This window comes from Coloeus monedula (assembly GCF_965178545.1).
Source record: "Coloeus monedula genome assembly, chromosome: 6".
Taxonomy (NCBI): Eukaryota; Metazoa; Chordata; class Aves; order Passeriformes; family Corvidae; genus Coloeus; species Coloeus monedula.
The window spans coordinates 23,353,610-23,371,491 of record NC_138786.1 but is presented as its reverse complement, the minus strand read 5'-3'; the positions used below and the strand labels follow the sequence as shown (position 1 = coordinate 23,371,491).

Genomic DNA, 17,882 nt, shown 5'->3' with positions numbered 1-17,882 from the left:
AACAGACTGGAGTTGTTGCCTGATTTCATACTTTAAAATCAGTATTTAAGCTGTGAAGTGCATTGTCCATAGCTGGAGAACACTATCCTGAAATGATTATTTTATGTTATTAAGAAATGGACAACAAGAAAATTAATGCACATTTTGACAGACTATTAATGTCAGTTTTAAAGCTTTATTAGGCAAAACTCCCTAGTGTTAACATCTCTAAACCAAAAATCACATCTCTAGGAGTTGTAACACCGAGGTTACTTTTTCACCTCCTGGTTTTGGTGGCACGTTGGTGCTGCTAGCAGGCCCCATCAAAATGCTTCGTTTGTGTGAAGGCACTAAAGAGAAAGGAGACCCCTGATGGCTTCTGTGGTATTTGCAGACTCTCAGAACAGAATGAAGCAAAGCTGGCAACAGAATGCAGGTGTGAAAGATATTTACTTCTAAATTTGAGAGTCTATTTTCTCCCCATGTATCAGTGTTAATGTACACTGTGGAGCTTTTAGCACAGCCTCAGTAGAAATAACTCGAGTATTGTAGGCTACAATAACAAAATCATGTCTTGGATCACTTTTTACAAGGACCAGGCAAAAGATGACTTTGCCACTGAGGTTGTGCAAGGCCATTTCAGGAGCATGACTTCACAATTCTTGCAGAAATTTGACAACAGAAATCCCATGCATCTTGAAAATTCACCTGAGATCAAAGAGTTAACTTTTTCCTTAATACCTAGCTCTTACTTCCTCTATGATTTTCCTGATGAGGAACTGAGGCATTGATAAGAGTATCTTCTTACCTTATAACAATATATGCTCAGGTACAATAAGATGTCAAGGATGAGATATCCTAGATAAAAGTGTACATCATATGTTAATAGCCTCTTTGCTGGGCTGACAGTTCATGGTCTCAGCTCTTGCAGTCATCAAAGAAGTAAAATCTCTCTCTCAGAGGAATTGTGAACTTAGAGAAAATATTTAAAGCATTTTGGACTTAATGCTCCCCTCACATTTTAAGTGACTAAATTTTTCTACAAGCCAAAGCTTCTTTTGAAATAAACACAGACTCTTGAACTTCTTTACTACAATTTAGATACCATGTAGAAAAATGAAACAAATACATGCCTGATTCCATTAGAAATATGTTAATAGATGTTAGTAGGCAGTACACTTACATTCAGGGAGAGCTTCCATCCCACTGAAAAGTGATGGCAAATGCAGATGTTTAGCATAAAGAAAGAAAAGGGTCAAATAATCGAAATATTAACATGAGAGTACAGTGGATGTTTCTGCATTCCAACAGCTATCAGAGCAAGGCAGGTGTATGAACCCACACTCTAACTGTAAATAAATGGAAGTAATTTTAACACAGTACATAGTTTTACCTGTCTTTGCATCTCTTCAATCTGTCGCTGGGGGATACTTTGCAGAATACTGTACATTTCAGGCATCTTTTCTTCAGGGATAACAACAGAGGCCCTATAAGCAAAAAAGAGAAAACATATGGCAAGATGAGAAGAAAGAAATTCAACATAAAAAGATGTCAACTGTTTTTCAACCCAGAATCTTTTAATATTTTAATAAGACATATTCAAAAGACATGAGCAAAAAGAAGCAGTCTTCTCTCAGCCTAACAAAATACTCTCTAGCAGCTCCTTCCCAACAGCAGCCAGTTTGCCCACAGATAGTGCCACCAAAGTCTGTAAATTCATCTGTCCAGACAATCTAATAACTATGAAAGGGACAGAGACCCAGAAATCCTGAATTCTCATCTCTAGATTGCCACTGACCTGCTGTCAGCAGTAATTTTTGAAGTGGCCAAACAGTAACAGATTATACAGTGTTACATATAACACAAGTAATTTTTGTACATATTATCCCAAGATCATGTGGGCATAGGGCATGCATAGAAAAATAATGTAAGCTCCTAACACAGTGTACTCAGTTACAAAGTAATGATCCATTTCCATCTCAGATAAACTTGGGAATAATGATGCAATATAGAGAATTAGCATTTCTGTGATGCAATATTTAGTACATATTTTCCTTAAAAGAGCCTGAATGGATACCAGTCTTCATTGAATTCATGCACAAGATAATACAGCAAATCTGCTTTAGAAGAAAAAATGACTGGCTACAGGATAATCAAATGTTCTGTCATATCAGTCTCATTTATTTTCCTCTCCTATTTTTGAAACATAATAGATCAATCAATAGATCAAGGGCAAAGACAGAATGCACCTTACTCTGTAGTTCATTCCCTGTAACCCCCGGTACCCTCGACTTCTCACACAGATTTGATTCAAATCACTGAAGGCAGTGGTTCAATATACAACAGTGAGGGTACAGACCTTTTCCAGTCCAGAACCTCAGAGAAAGGTAAAATGTAGGAGTCAGCAATGATGACTGGGACACAGCCAGCTTGAAGAACATCACTCAGCACAGCCTGTCCCAGGCGGGCTCCACGTAGAACAACGCAAAACGTAGACTCCTGTCAACAAATGGTATCCAACATATAGATGAGGAAAAAAAGGAAATGTTATATATGCATTGCGTGTGTGTATGCATATAGACATTATGTTTTCCTGACCTTCCCTTCATAAATAAAAAAACAAGTCAAAAGGAAAACCAACTTGCTCTGAGCAATCAATATATTCTGAATTATTAGCTAATTCAAAATAGTTATACAACTTTATCTTCTAGAGGCTAGGAAAAATATCGTAAGTGGAGGAGTGAGAAATGAGCTGGTAGGACAATTCTGTGCTTTATTTTAATGGCCAAACTTCAGAATTCAGTTGAGAAAACTCAAGGAGAAAAATAAGTTTAAAACATTTCAGAAGTTTGGCACAAGATGAGCAACAATTAATATAAACTTTTTGGAGTATAAACTGCATGGAGCCAACTTAATTTCCTTCTGTTATAAGGCAATGCAGTTCTATGGATAGGAGGGAATTAATGGATTTCATATCTCAAGTTTGAAAGTCATTTGACATCTTTGATAGCATTTTCACAGGCTAATTAAGAAATCAGGGGCTAGATAAAGGCCTCATAGGCTTTACAGTTACATAAATTGCAGTTACAGAACTCAAAGTATAAAGTAGTTAACAGTAGCTCACAAGTAAAACAGTGATGGACCAAGTAATCTTTCCTAAGTGCAACAGCATTCAGTGTGTCCCTTAGTTAACTGAGTAGCAGAGTTAAGACCATACTTATTAGACATGACAAACCTATGATTTTGTAGGATTAGCAGGTATAATGGATAGCAGGATTAGACTTTGACATTATATACATAAATCAACTAAGAAATACCAATACATACAGAATTCAACACTTAAGAGACAAATAGCAAACTGCGCAAATATAAAGCATGAGGTAACTGGCTAGGATTTGCACTTTGCAGAAGAGGACAATTCCTACAAAAGAGCAGGCAAAGAAAGGGTATTCATGTGACAGCAATGTTGCACTGTTGAAAAAACAAACCACTCCACCCACAGATAGTATTACAGTGCAAAAAAGTACAATTTACGAAATCTGAAGGATTCACTCACTCTTCACAGTAACAAAAGACCTCAGTCAGAGCAGAGTTCAGTCTTGGGCAATGCACTTCCAGTGGTAAGTAAAGGATGATTACTTACCTTGAAGGTATAATCTACAAGGAAGGATTGACTATATCAATAGTATTTATTCTGAAGGAATAAGGGCAGGAGGAAGGGAGCTTCAAAGATAAAAAAAGTTGTTGCAAAAAAGAATATAATCCACTTACTCATGTCCACAACACACAAGAAAAAATGCTATGAGTTTAAACTGCAGCAGAGAAGACTTCTTGACTATGTTGCACTCACCCTGTGTTTAGGGACTCACTGCCAACTGAGGAATCTTGCTACAGATTCAAGATCACAAAATATATGCTAGTAGAGTTCAGCTACACAACAGGGAAAAATCCCAAGTCAGTATTATCCCTAAGTTTAAGAAAGAAAAATTATAAAGTTGATACAGGGGTTCCCACAGATAAGAAAACATTTTTCCAGCTTGTGGAAAGTACATGGCCTGAAGAAAAGGAGCCAGAAGGCTCAGCAGGGCAGCAAAACATCAAGATGGAACTAGGAAATACAGGGGGGTTTGCTGGCTCTTCACTTGTTTCCTAATGCAATCATAAGACCTGTGTTCATACCCATAGAGTACTAAGAGTCTTGAAAATCTCATCCAAGAGAAGACTGCAAACAGGAAGCATTAACAACCCAGAAATCCAAGAGTCTGTCTAGTAGGACATCTGTAAAGGCAGTGCTGGAAAGGATGAGCTGTGATCCAAATCCCCCTTCCCCCACTCTTAGACAGGAAGAGAAGAAAAAGAAGGGTGTGGGGAATGGAAGGAGCTGAGAGAATGAACACACATTTTAACCACTGACTCACTAGATCACACAGCAGCAGGTGAAGAGACTAGTAAGGTCTGGGAGAGACAAAAAAGAAAAAAAGAAGCCCAGATGTGGACACACATGCTCATCTGCCCAGATAACCATTTTTCCTGTCTAGACAAAGGTTACTATAAATACATCTCCTCACATCACCACTGTTATCAGCCAGACATTCCAAAGGGAAATGCAGGGCTCTGCAAAGGAAAGTATTTTAACAATCTCGGCATGTGCCAGCTCTCTTCTGAGTTATAAAATCATATATAGCAAAATATAGATATAGATTCCCTGACTTGATATCCTTTAGCAATCCACTTTGTATTTAAAGAAATAAAGCAAACAAGTAGGTTTTTTTTTTTACTCAAAGTTTAAGACTCACAGTGACCCTTTACTCCCTCTCCTCCTCCTCCTCCACACAGAATTTTAAACATATTTCCTACAAAACATAACAGGAGGGGTGGAAACTTTGCCTTTCCTCAGCTTGTTTGTTATTTTACCATCATTTGCTGAAGTTCAAAGACAGATTGTATGCTGGTGGCCGCAGACAGAGCACAGTGGCCTATGGCATAACTCACTTCACCACACTGCATGCCAAAGCACCTCTGTTAGTGAATTGCCAAGAGACACAGGGGGCTGAGAACACTATCTAGTTTTATCTTCACTGACACATCAAAAGACCTTTGGAAGTTGGGCCAAGGCCATGAAACACATTTCACCTAGGTGTTTTCATAGCTGCATGCTGACAAAGCCTTCTAGCTCAGCCTGTCATATCTATACAGATAGTTTTGTACAATTTAACTACTAAACTGCATACAAAAAATGTAATCTGACTAACTCTCCCTAAATGTAACACTCTTTTTTTGGCCCAAATATAAGAGCATAACCTCTTTAAAGTTCATGTTAACCTTCTATCCAACTAACAAAGCCATCTGCAGCTCCAAGCTTCATCTAGCAAAGTTTGGACTGTCAGATCTGAGAAATCAATTCCAAATTCATGCCTGCTGAGCCCTTTTGCCAGCTATTTTGGAAGGTGTAGATTCCCATGTTCCTCTCCAGTTTTGAAGTGAGCAACTTTATCTGCCTTCAAAAGTTTTTCCTCCCGTTCCTCCATTTTAGCATCCCATTGCTGCTGGATTTGGCAGTATCTTTGTGTAATTTTTTTAAGTTTACATGACACTGTCTTGTGTTACTAAACCACCATGACCAGTCTCATGAAGTTGTTATACAGAGTTTTCAAATTACAGTATAGTCTGCATATCAGTTCGAGCACATGGCTTTTGACCCTCTCAAAAATAAGTTAGGATATAATATAACTTAGTTAAAGTTAGGATATAATACTCAAGCTAACGTAACAAATTATGCAGTTCTAAAACATAACCAGCACATTAATTAAATACAAGGAAGTACCCCACCACTGCTAAACAGGAACAGCACCATAGCTAAGACAGACACTGCTGAGAAGAGAAGTTTGGAGGAGAGACAGCCTTACCTGAAGCACTTGAGGATAATCAAAGACTTGATTCTTGTAGCAGCGTTTGCGAACAGCAGGGAGCCCATCTGACAGGTTTGTACACTTGTCCAGGATCAGCACTGATTCCCCATTCTCAGCCTGAAGAGCTTCCAGCTCCAGGCGGTACTCTGGGTGCAGAGCCATTTGAGATGACAGAATGAAATACCTGCGAGGACTGAAAAAAACACAGCCACGTTACCTGACAGCACTGCAAGTTTACTTCCAAGATGCTCAAGAACACATTTCCCTCCATCCTAGAAAAGCAGAGCAAGATTAACTAAATACAGACATGCTGCCAAGACCATATTTTCAGGCTGGAAAGGGTAATGATGAAACATAATTAAGTCTGGGATAGTAAGTGGCTCAACATTATTTACAACTCTGAATAAATTAGTACTTGGTAAAAGTGCCTATTACACTAGAATAGGCACTTGCATTAAAACTTCAATTAAAAACTTAAATAAACATCACTTAACTACATTTTAAATCAGCCTGCTACTGATGCCAGGATTGTTTGTACTTTTGTTTGGTGATTGTGTACTAAAACAAAGTAGATAGGACACTGAGTGCTGCTTCTAGTTTCTCCTCCCATATATGTTCTCATGAATTTTAACTGAAAAAAGATGCTGAACTGACAACTCAGTATTTAGTATTTAGCTTATTTAGTCTTGATATGGTGACAGCAGCAATAGAACAAGCTCATCTTTTTAAACTGTGATTAAATTCTTTCTCTTTGGGGCAATATAAAGGCAATATTTCCAGGGAAAAGTTGAAGGTCCATATAGTGTATGTTATCCCATACACTCTCAACCCCTACCATGTTCCAAAACCATGAATATTTAAAATGTGCCAAATATGTTAAATACTGAAGTGTTTAAAAACACTAATTAACACTGGAGGTAAACCACACAGGAACACAGGCTCAAATTAGGTGCTTGCTGCTTAAAAAAGTTATACTAATACTGGAAAATAGCATGTCATATAACTGTTGTACTCATCTACTTGGGTTTCCTTTTAAAACAGGTCAGCTAAAGTCAGACTGCTCCACCACTCCCCATTGAAAGGAACACACAGTGAGTGAGTGCCCTCATGCTGCCAAAAGAACACAGGAAGCACAAGGCCTATACTTGAGATTCCAATTCTACTCCACGTGATGCTATCTTTAATTTACAGCTCTGAAAACACACAAACACACACACTTTATAAAGTCAGACCTCTCCTGCTGCTCTTCTCACCTCTTCTACTCATTTTCATGCTGGCCACTTTAGTTGCTCCAATTAACAGATGCATAGTATTTTTTTTAAACATTCTTTCACACAAGCCTCCAGCTGCTACCAACTTGCTACCAGCAGAAGTGGATTTTAAGCAATCCAATTAAAAAGGCAAGTAAATCAAACCCCCTCAGTTCAGCTCTGTAAGAGGCATTTTAAAAAGGAAATAATGATACAGATGAGTGATAATAAATGCATATAACCAGCTAAAAAAAAAGTAGGCTTGTTCGTGTATATGTTTAAAACCAAATTCTGCCTTGAAACTGCCATCATTCTATGACACTCAAAATCTAGCTATCAAACATTGCTACAAAAGAAAGTACATGCCACCTCCCGAGAAATAACACACTGACATGGAGTAATGCAAAGGTTCATCCCAAGCAAGCCTGGATTCTGAGCGGCGTGTCCTCGTCCCACCCCTCCTGCACAAAGCAGCCAGGCCAGGAAGGCGGCTCACTAGTAACGCTGAGTGGCCACTGGATGGCACTCCGGACACCAGGCTGCCCAACACAATTTAAAAAAAAAGCAGCAGTTTTGAGAAACTAAATCTCCAACACCTTAACTGAACATAAAACCTGTTTCTCTTATCCGACCCAAAATCAGACACGGAGTTCAGCTGACTACTGGACATGAACAATATGACTGCATGTCTCTTTACATGCTGAAGCCTACCATCGCATTCACGCTCTCCAGACAGAAATACAAAGCGTGCCTTCACTCTGGGTCGGAATGTAGTAACACTTGAGACCTGGGAACGATCAGCTGGGATGCAACCAGATGCCACTTGCTGGACTGGTCCAGGGACATCACAAGCAGGGACATAAAGGGTGTGAGCAAAGTAAACTGCTGCTGCACAAGTTTGTCCTAATTGACTGCATTATCATACCTGGAGCAGCCAAGAGCAACAGCAAGAGCACTGCCCTTACCAAAAAAGACAATTGAACCCAATACTTTTGTGTCCCACAGAGGCTTTTCAATCACATTTTTTGAAATGCATTTCAAAATCACATTTTGAAATGGTGCACTTTTCAATGCACCATTTCAATCACAGCTTTCAACTTTGAAAATTCATATTCTCTACAAAACGCTGTCAGAAGAAAAGGACCTAAAGTTGTTACAGTTGTAAACTTGATCTTCACAACGAGCAAACACATCATTGATCCCCATTGCCTCTGTCTGCCCATCTTTTAAACCATAACAGAGGTAAGACCTTGTTACAACAAAACTTTTTCAGCTGTGTAATTAAAAGATTTATGAAATATAAAAGAATGGCCTTCCATAACCAGTTAAAACATGTCTTCTAGACTTCTACCTCCTCTTCTTCTGAAGAAATGAACAGATTAGAGAAACCACTATTGCCAGGGTAGTTCATTTCAATGGCTAATTACATGCTCAGAGAAAATTAGTGGTTTATTTCCCAATTGTCTTGCTTTACTTCCAGCTACAAAGTTGGGGGAGGGGAGGGTTGTGTTGTTTGTGTTTATGTCTTACTCCATTACTTTAAAAAAAAGAAACAAATAAAATATTCTAAGCTCTGGATGTATGTGTTCCCATAATCATACATACAAGTTTTCATCTTCCTTTTTCATGACAGGTCAGGCACAAATGGTGGCTGTTACATCAGGCTAGCAACCTGTCCCAGTGGGGGTCCTCAGGGCTCCAGCTTAGGTCCTGTACTCTTCCACATCTTCATAAACGACTTGGACACAGGACTGGAAGGGATACTAAGTAAGTTTGCCAACAACAATAAATTGGGAAGAGCTGTTGGCTCCGTTGAAGGCAGAGAAGCCTTGCAGGGAGATCTCAACAAATCAAAGGGCTGGGCAATCACCAGTGGGATGAAGTTTAACAAAGACAAGCATCAGATTCTGCACCTGGGACAGGGCAACCCTGAATGTATGGACAGACTGGGAAACGAGGCTGGAGAGCAGCCCTGTGGAAAGAGACCTGGGTGTCCTGGTCAATGGCAAGTTGAATATGAGTCAGCAGCGCCCTGGCAGCCAGAAGGCACAACTGTGTCCCTGTCTGCATCAGGCAGCTGGTCAAAGGAGGGGATTGCCTTGCTCCAAGTCCTCTGCGCAGTTTTGGGCACCACAATATAGGAATGAAGTATAAAGCTATTAGAGAGAGCAGCTGGCAATTGAACCCAGACCATCAGCACTGAAAGCATAATCTATTTTAATAGCAAGAGCTGTGAAAAACAACTCTTACAAAACTGCCCAAGCTCACCATGAAGTTAGTAGCTATATTTGTATTTTATAATCATCAATACTAAATATGATATCAAATACACTTTGCCCAATTCATGGGAATTACTTTACCCTGGTCCTCTTTCTGGCAGATCTACTTCTCCCGACAAGGGGCTGTAAACAGGAATACTGACATCGTAGCCTTGCCGGTAAGTCCAAGTGGAGAAGCCTCCACCAGCCAACAGAGCTCTGAAAAACACAAGAAAGTTACTTTAAACTCCAGTGATTCACTGCTTGTTGTTACCAGAACAAGAAGATGCATGCTCTGAGGTAAGTTTGTCCCTCAGCATTTGTCAGTAGCATGTTCTCATGCTGGTTTTAGGTCAACTTTAGTTTTCGTGATCTTGGTTTACTGCTAAATTGGATCTAGTCACCAACAGAGTGCTTACAGTTGGGTATGATCACTGAGGAATTGACCATTTTTGCATTAATATAGGGAAACCTAATATATTGCTGTCATTATGATAATTCTGCAATTTGCCAGCTTACATATCCTAAGACAATTTTAATTTGACAAAATACATTCTGAATTGCTTATACTAGCTAAGATATTCCTTGCTGCCTGTACTAAAATAGGGTATAGCACACCTTTCAAAGTGTTAAAGACAAGCTATATTTCAGATACAAATCACAGTACAGTAACATAGCATTTTAGCATCTTACAGTGACTCTGGACTTCACAGGATGGAAAATAAAATGAAGTTACTTGCAACTGTATTTTCAAAGTTATCATACGAGCTAGTGAAATTTATTTCAATTTTATATTACACAAAAATTCTACAAACAGAAAACACGAGAACAAGAAATCTGTATGTTACGACAGCAAGTTTCAACAGTAGAGGTTGCTTGGGATACTATATGCTAGAGAGCATGGGAATAATCAAAGACTGACTAATTAAAATGCAATTCAACCTTCCAACAGGATGACCCACATCGTGCCTTTTCCTAGATGGGACAACCTTTTGTCACACAGAAGTGCTTTAGGAAACAGAAGAGAACAACATGTATAGAAGAAAGCAGTATATCACACACAATTCCAGGAAAAAGAGGTTTGTTACTACCTCCTATCACAAAGCAAGTTTCTTCAGAATATGCTAGTAGAGGACAACAGTCTTTTCATTGCCATTTCATGTCCAGTGACCAGGCAGCATCAGGAACACATCATCCTAGTTCCAAAAGAAGCTCAGATTCAGCTTCTTTTGTGAGACTTCTCAAAGAGCTGATCAAACTTTCAGTCCTTTGTCACTCAACAGGAGGGTGTGCTATACTTTCAGGCGCCTCAGGGTCTGCTTAAGGTACCATACAAAGTAGTTTGGAGAAAACTATTTCTCAATTCCAGTTTGTCTCCTTCTCTATGGAAAGGAGCAGGACACAAATACATTACTAGACAAGGCACTAAACAAAGGATCTTGAGGAGCCATATCCATTGTTGCAGCTATGATTCCAGTGGAAAGCCTTACTGTCACAGTTGAAATCAGAGCAGGCACAGGTCTCATCAGTAATCAGAACACACATGGGAATAAAAAGTCAACATGAAACTGGAAGAGGCTGATCCATTAGCTGATATTCTTGTTTTCAGATATCACTGATTGAAATCCTTGGTATGGTGTTTGGAGAAGCAGTTTTTTCCACAAGTGTTAGACAACAGATTATCATCATACCTAATTATCACCCAAGATTTTTCCCATCAGAACAAGACACTCTGGATGAACACCAGTATGTTGTGCCTGTTCTAATCCCCATCAGATGTCCCACAGAATACTTCACTTCCTGCTCTGAGCTGCAGCACAATTGTTCAGTGTTCAAACACCACGATCACACTTTGCCATAAATATAATTCTTCATTCAGAACACAAACTATGTTAGGAGCAAAAATCAACTGGAGAATAGGATGATAAGTACGAGCTGAGTTTTGAATTTATGTCCCAAATCAAGTGATCATTTTTAACTCCTTTCCAACGTCCCCCATCCCCCTGCTTTTGGTGACATGTATAACACTGCTATGACTAGGTCTCACTCTGGAAGCTACATGTTTTACTCCTTATCCATATTAATTCAGTTACAAGAACAGAGAAAAAAATTGGCTTTGGTGTTATTGTTCTTGCACTTTATATCCCCTTCTCTTTTTTTACAACCCACCCCCACCCCCCCCACACTGGGAAACCAGAACCAGATTGTTTTAATAGGATCCAGTGAAAACATGACAGCACCTCATCAGCCTTGAGAAAGCAGGTGTGTCATGCAGACTTTTACCTAAATAAACCCACAGGGAACCAACACCACTTAAGTAACTCCACTTGGATTTTCATTGTACGGTGCACTAAGAGAATAGGAACATTAACTCCTAATGTACTCAAGACAAATAATCTTTAAATGGCACTGATCAGCAAAGAATGACTGTCCCTGAGCAACTTTTCACCACTTTTCAAATATTGATCCTTCTTTCTCTCCATGAAGTGACCCAACTGGCCTGTACTCTGAATGTTTCTGTCCAACTGCCACCTGCAGCAGCCTTCTGCCAAACTCCACAAGTCACTGAACCCGATTAATGGACTGAAACAGAAATAAATAGAAAGTATCTTCGTTGGTAAATTCAATTCCACAGCTACAGATTAGCTTTGCAAAAGAAACCCTTTCAACCTCATTACTGTACCAAATGCAACAGCACTAATTAACAGATAATATAGAGCTTATCTTTTATATTTTATGGCAGGAGATTACATATGTTATGGCAGCTAACACCAGCAACATAACCTCCATGCCCACAAGGCACACTTTCACCTTTGAAATTATGGAATAAAGCACTTTTACACTGTCTTTGGAAATTGGATTTGAGGATTTAATAAACAAGCAACCCCTTAATGAAGTACCATGGCCAAGAACTTTTCCAGATGTAAAATGATTCTATAACTGAGTTCCCTTCTGTGTGCAAGGTCTTCCTTTAACTGGAGTAATATTCTGCAGCAGATCAATAGAACACAAATCTATTAAACCTCATGATCCACTACAGTTCAACAGTGAATGACCTCTCAGACACGTTGACTGTAGAAGGCAGGCCACACTTCCTGCACAAACTTCACAAACATTACCTGAGTATTTCACAAGTGATCCACAAACTCCCACAAATGCAGTCCTTCTGGAGCTGTCTGAACTTGTTGTTCAGACAAGTCATTCAAAACCAGCTGAACTCTGCCAACATGCCTTTATTTTGGCCAGCAGCCTCTCACCCTATGATGCTACAAACAACTGTCTTTCACACTTGGTTAACTACCTACTCCTAATATCTGTAGACATTCTCAAATTAAGAAAACACACCCAGGTCACTTGTTCTGTTAGACATGAAGTAAGAACTCCAAAGGTCTCCTAAATCATACTGAAAGCTCATACTGCATCACTCAGACCGAGGACTAGGTTCACCACACTCCTGACTTGTTTCACAGGCCACTTGTCTTTGCACCTGTGACCTGTACAATGTACAACCTGTACACCAAACAGTCCAACTGTTGGCTGCCTACAAAAAGGAATTTCTACTTTTTTTCCATCCCAAGCACTGTTATTGCCTCTCTTACATATTACAGCTTGTGATCGTACAGCTGTGGGGTGAGTCAGATTGGCAAACTACAACAGCTGAATGCCAAAAAAGACTTTCGTTTTTTATTTAAATTACTCAGTTTTCCATGGTACCATGACAAACACTTAGGAGAAACACCTACCAAAATAATATGTTTCCTGCCTGCTAAGCCAAGGCACGCAAGGCCAAACATAAATGGAGATGTGAGATTAAGAAGTAAAAATAAAAGGTTCTGCAGCATATCTACTATATTCAGTTAATAAATTCACTTCTTTGATAGACACATGCATCCATAGACATGCAGTCCATTCCACTGTCGAATGAAAATTCTCCTTAAGTACAAATCTAATGTAAGTATTTACTAACAGATTAACAGACTTGTTTACATGAGACTGATGCTTGACTGCCCTCTCCAGGCTAACCCACATACATACAACATATTTCATACAGAGAAGGAAAAAAACTAAAGCCTTATTTCACAGTGATGTAATTACAATGAGCAAATTTACTGGTTAAACATGTGCAGAAAAAAAAAAAAATCTGTTCTGGTACTGGAGGATGTTTTAAATTGTCTTTGCTGCAAAAAAATCAAGATACACTCCACAGACAATCATCTTAGCAAACATCCCATATCTCAGGCATGATTTTGTTAACATTTGGCAGAAGAAAGTTAACTTTGACCTTCAAGAAAAGCACTGGTTACAATGGACCTAACTCAGCAGAACTAAGCACACACAGGCTGACATATTAGAAACATCTTCAGCAACAGTATCTAAGCTAAATCATTTTGCCTTCCTCTTTTTCCAATTTTCTTTGCCTTGCAACCTCCTGTCCCCTTCCAAAAGTAAACTATCCTGGAAATGAAAATTGAGCTCAGAATGTATGCCTTTTAAGTTCCTGGCAAATATTTTTAAAGCACATTTGCCACAGAATAACTAAGAGCATTTGTCCAATTACTAATATAGTCTAATTATTAAGATAACAGAAACTATTGAAATTCACCACAGTTTCGTCAAACAGCAGCTGCTTTAAAATGCCCTTGAAGCACCTGACTTCTATCAGAAAGCTGCTGCTACAACCATCTTTGAATTTTAATTTGCATCGAATGGGACATTCTGTAAAGCATTCATATTCAGTTACGCTCCAGATCAAGATTCTCCAACCTTACAGCAAGTTCAAGAGTTAAAAGCAAACTGTCAGCCACATCCCTTACAAAATTAAGGATGGGGCTAAACTATCAGGTTTCAAAAGTAAACCCCTCTTCTATACAAGACCTTACTTTCTTTTTTTGAGAAGCAAGCAAGTCATATTTTGTAAAGGTTAAGGAGCACATCCTTTGCTATCAATTGCCCCTCTGAGCTCGTTGCTCCTTCAGTGGCATTTAAACCCAGATCTGTCCATCACACAGCACAACACATACCTATCTCTAGGAACATCTAGGGCAGTGTTATAATCAGGTGGCCCTCCAGGCAGCATATTGAAGAGCAAGTGATTTGTGCCTCGGTCCCACCTGTGGCAAAAGAAGAAACAAACTGCAATTAGAAAGGTGCTCTCTGCATAGAGACAAGTTCTGTCAAAGCCTAGTGCTGGCATTAATTCACTGCATTCTCCCCTCCTGCATTAAGCTTACTCTGTTTACACTCACACACTGAAGTTTGAACACTTACCTGGATAGCTGTGCCAACGCCTGAGCGGTCTCTTTGATACGGAGGGCATTCTGATTGAGGACATCTATGGATGGCACAAAAAGGCAGGCCCGGTTGACATCGTCAGTGTAGAATTCACTGTCAGAGATGGCCGTCAGCAGCTCATTGTATTCCCTGGAAATGGTATTGCTCACTGAGGTCCCATATTCATCCACGTACTTTTTCAGTGAATAGATGTACACTTTGATTTTGTTCTTGGGATTGAAGCCACATCTATAGACATCGAAGCAGGTGTGCATCCTGCAGCTGAGGTCACCCCGCTCAGGAATTGGGCTATCAGCAGGAAGCTTGACCACAGGCACATCATGGACACTGCGTTTTTCAACAGTCCAGTCACTGGATGATTCTATGGAGTGAGGCCAGAACTGGAACATTCCTGTGGCAATTAGGCCAAGCAGAACTATGGAAAAGAGAGTGATGTAATAGATGCGATGCTTGGTTTTCATCCTTGGGATGAGGGCGGGACCCCGGGTGTTATATTTGGCCGAGGCACACATAATGCAATCAATTATCTCTTGTCACTACAAAATAAAGAGAGAGGTTTCAGGATGAACTCTAGAAGAGATACATAGTTATCACAGAGAAACATCCAGTTATTCCTTTCAGGGAAGGGTCTTTGTCTCAGGAAATTGTAGTAGGCTTTCTTCAGATGCTCACGTGTCCCACTGGAACGCAGGATGCCAACCAGGACTGCCAGTTGGCAAGCACCAATTTAGGCTGATCTGCTGGGCCTGGCTGTAATGAAATGATGTGGGCCAATTAACAACCACAAGCCAGAAAAAGGCACGGCTTGGGCAGAGAGGAGGAGGAAATCTCAGACACTGCAGACCTGGTAAGGCCTCATAGGTCCCACTACACCTACAACTAGGTGTATTCATGGCGAATGCTAATAAAAAACCAAAATGTTTATCTACAGGAGAAGAGAAACAACCTGGATACCTGCAAAGGGCTTATAACAGGGCATCACACAAGACTTAGGATCATGACACTGTTTCTAAAGTAAAGGTGCTTTTAAACTGAATTTCATAGCAGCTCCACCATATCCCATTAGAATGATGTTAAACTACTGCTGGCAAGAAAAAGGAATTAATTTGTCAGCTTTGTCAATGGGCCTTTTGGGGCATAAATGTGTTCTATGAGCTGCCACTGCAGCCACATTAAGGAAAAAAGCATTTAAATAGCTCACTATAGCCTGAACTACAGTTGTAAGGAAAAACATGACATAATTTAAAGTATCACAAACTACTGTCATCTTTGATATTTCTTACAAGTTCCTACACATGGAATTGTGGCTCCTGCAAAAGACAATTTACATTAACTACAGACTGAAATATCAGCAAGCAACAACTTGCTTAGGTTTTCAGCTAAAACTTTCATAATAAAGAAATTCAACCTGAATTCTCCATAGTGAGAGCTTTTTGAGCGTAGAAAGCATATTTTCCAGAAAAAGAATGTGAACAGTATAATTATGTGTTTTTCTTTTGGACAAATGGGATGTTTTCTTGCTTTGTGAGCTAGAAAGAAAGTCTGATGTCAACTGTCCAGTAGACAACAAATATGAATAAAAGAAGCATCAGTGAACAAAAGAAGCATCAATTTCATTATTTATCAAATGGTCTAACAAATTTAGTTATGTCTATTTGGTGTTCTTAACAAAAAACTGTTAGGATGGGGTGGCTAATGCATGACTTGATTGTACTTACACACAGTAGCACTAAAATAATCTCAGATGCTAATAAACATTCCACTTTTAACGGCTCTTCTCACCACTTTACATCCACATTCTGATTCTGGAGGTAGCTTCTAAAATCTCCTGTACAAGGCAATACACGCATGATGCCGTTATCAGGGCAGAAGCCAGAATGCTACATACTATCAGCGCTACAAGTAAAAACTTTCCATATGCTTCCGACTGTTAACCACGTCTGTCATTCCTCCTTCCTGACACAGCACCAGAACCACCCGTGTGATGACACAGGTCGCACTCTGCCGCGGGCACTTCAGTCACTCGGCAAATCTGCGCAGACCTGAGCCCGGGCGGAAGAGCCCCCAGTGGAAGGCACCTCTGCATCCACGGAAACGTCCTCTCCCACAGCACACAGCCCGCCTGGGCGACTGCAAGCACGGACAAGGTGCGCTCGGAGTACTGGAAGGAACGGGAACAAGACACAGCAGACAGAGAGGTGGAAACACCGGGACGGGACGGGACGGGACGGGACGGGACGGGACGGGACGGGACGGGACGGGCCGCCTTCCGAGCGACGCGGCGGGCCCAAGCCAGCCCGGAACCCGGCCGGCAGGAGCCAGGCCGCCGCCCCGCCGCGGCTCCCGCTCTCCCGCCGCCCCGCCGCCCGCACTCACCTCCGCCCGCAGTCGCCGGGGCCGCCCGGCCGCGCCCCGCCCGCCCCGGCCGCTCCGCTCGGGGCCCGCCCGCTCCGCCGCCCCCGGCCCGGCCCGGCCGGTGCGCACGCGCGGCCGGCGGGCCCGCGCCCCCAGCGCCCCCCCGCGGCGGGAGGGCGGGCGCGCAGCGGGCCCGGCCCGCGGGGCGCGGGGCTCTCCCGCAGGGATGGATGCGCCTCCCGTCACAGCGGGCACCGGCGCCGGGCAACATTGGTACCCATGAACCACCCCCAGCCCGGTTCCCGATACATTTGAATTCTTGGCTCGCTTTCCTCCAGTCCTTCGTGCCTTTCCAAAGCTCTGTCGGGCTTTCCCGTTGACCGAGGACCTTTGGGTCATGTGGCGCTTTCTGCTGGATCACACTACTTAAGGAAGGAAGCATCCCAAATCTACACCTTCCCCAAACCCTTCTCAAAAGTAACTGGAACCAATGTCTCTTCTAACAGAAGATAGAGAAGGACAAATGTGTTGCACGAAACTCCAGCCATGTGGGAATCAGAAACAATTTTTGGGTTTCATTCCCAAAAATGGGGGCTGACTTGCCCTGTAGGCAAACCAAAAAACCAAGCAGAAAAACCTCAAACAATCGAAAAATAAACAAAAAAACAAACAAACAAAAAAAAGCCAAACCAACCAAACAAAAAAACCCAATCAAACGACAACCAAACCAAACAAAATACACCCAAGTTGGTAAGATCATAGAATGGTTTGCATTAAAAGAGGCCATCTTAAAGATCATCTACTTCCAACCTCCCTTCCTCAGGCAGGGACACATTCCA

At 41.0% G+C, this 17,882-nt stretch overlaps 1 protein-coding gene across 2 annotated transcripts in view; it reads right to left on the bottom strand.

Annotated features, from left to right (window-relative positions):
* The window catches only part of EXT2 (exostosin glycosyltransferase 2), a 73,321-nt gene extending 56,169 nt beyond the window's left edge, over positions 1 to 17,152 (bottom strand). For both annotated transcript variants that reach the window (XM_082283613.1, XM_082283614.1), the window contains exons 1-7: positions 17,065 to 17,152; positions 14,665 to 15,224; positions 14,418 to 14,507; positions 9,499 to 9,615; positions 5,886 to 6,081; positions 2,339 to 2,478; positions 1,373 to 1,466 (exon numbers count right to left, since the gene is read on the bottom strand). In XM_082283613.1, the coding sequence (XP_082139739.1) occupies positions 1,373 to 1,466; positions 2,339 to 2,478; positions 5,886 to 6,081; positions 9,499 to 9,615; positions 14,418 to 14,507; positions 14,665 to 15,200 (1,173 nt within the window). In that variant the 5' untranslated portion in view covers positions 15,201 to 15,224; positions 17,065 to 17,152. The remainder of the gene's footprint in view (positions 1 to 1,372; positions 1,467 to 2,338; positions 2,479 to 5,885; positions 6,082 to 9,498; positions 9,616 to 14,417; positions 14,508 to 14,664; positions 15,225 to 17,064) is intronic.
* Between the last annotated feature and the right edge of the window lie 730 nt (positions 17,153 to 17,882).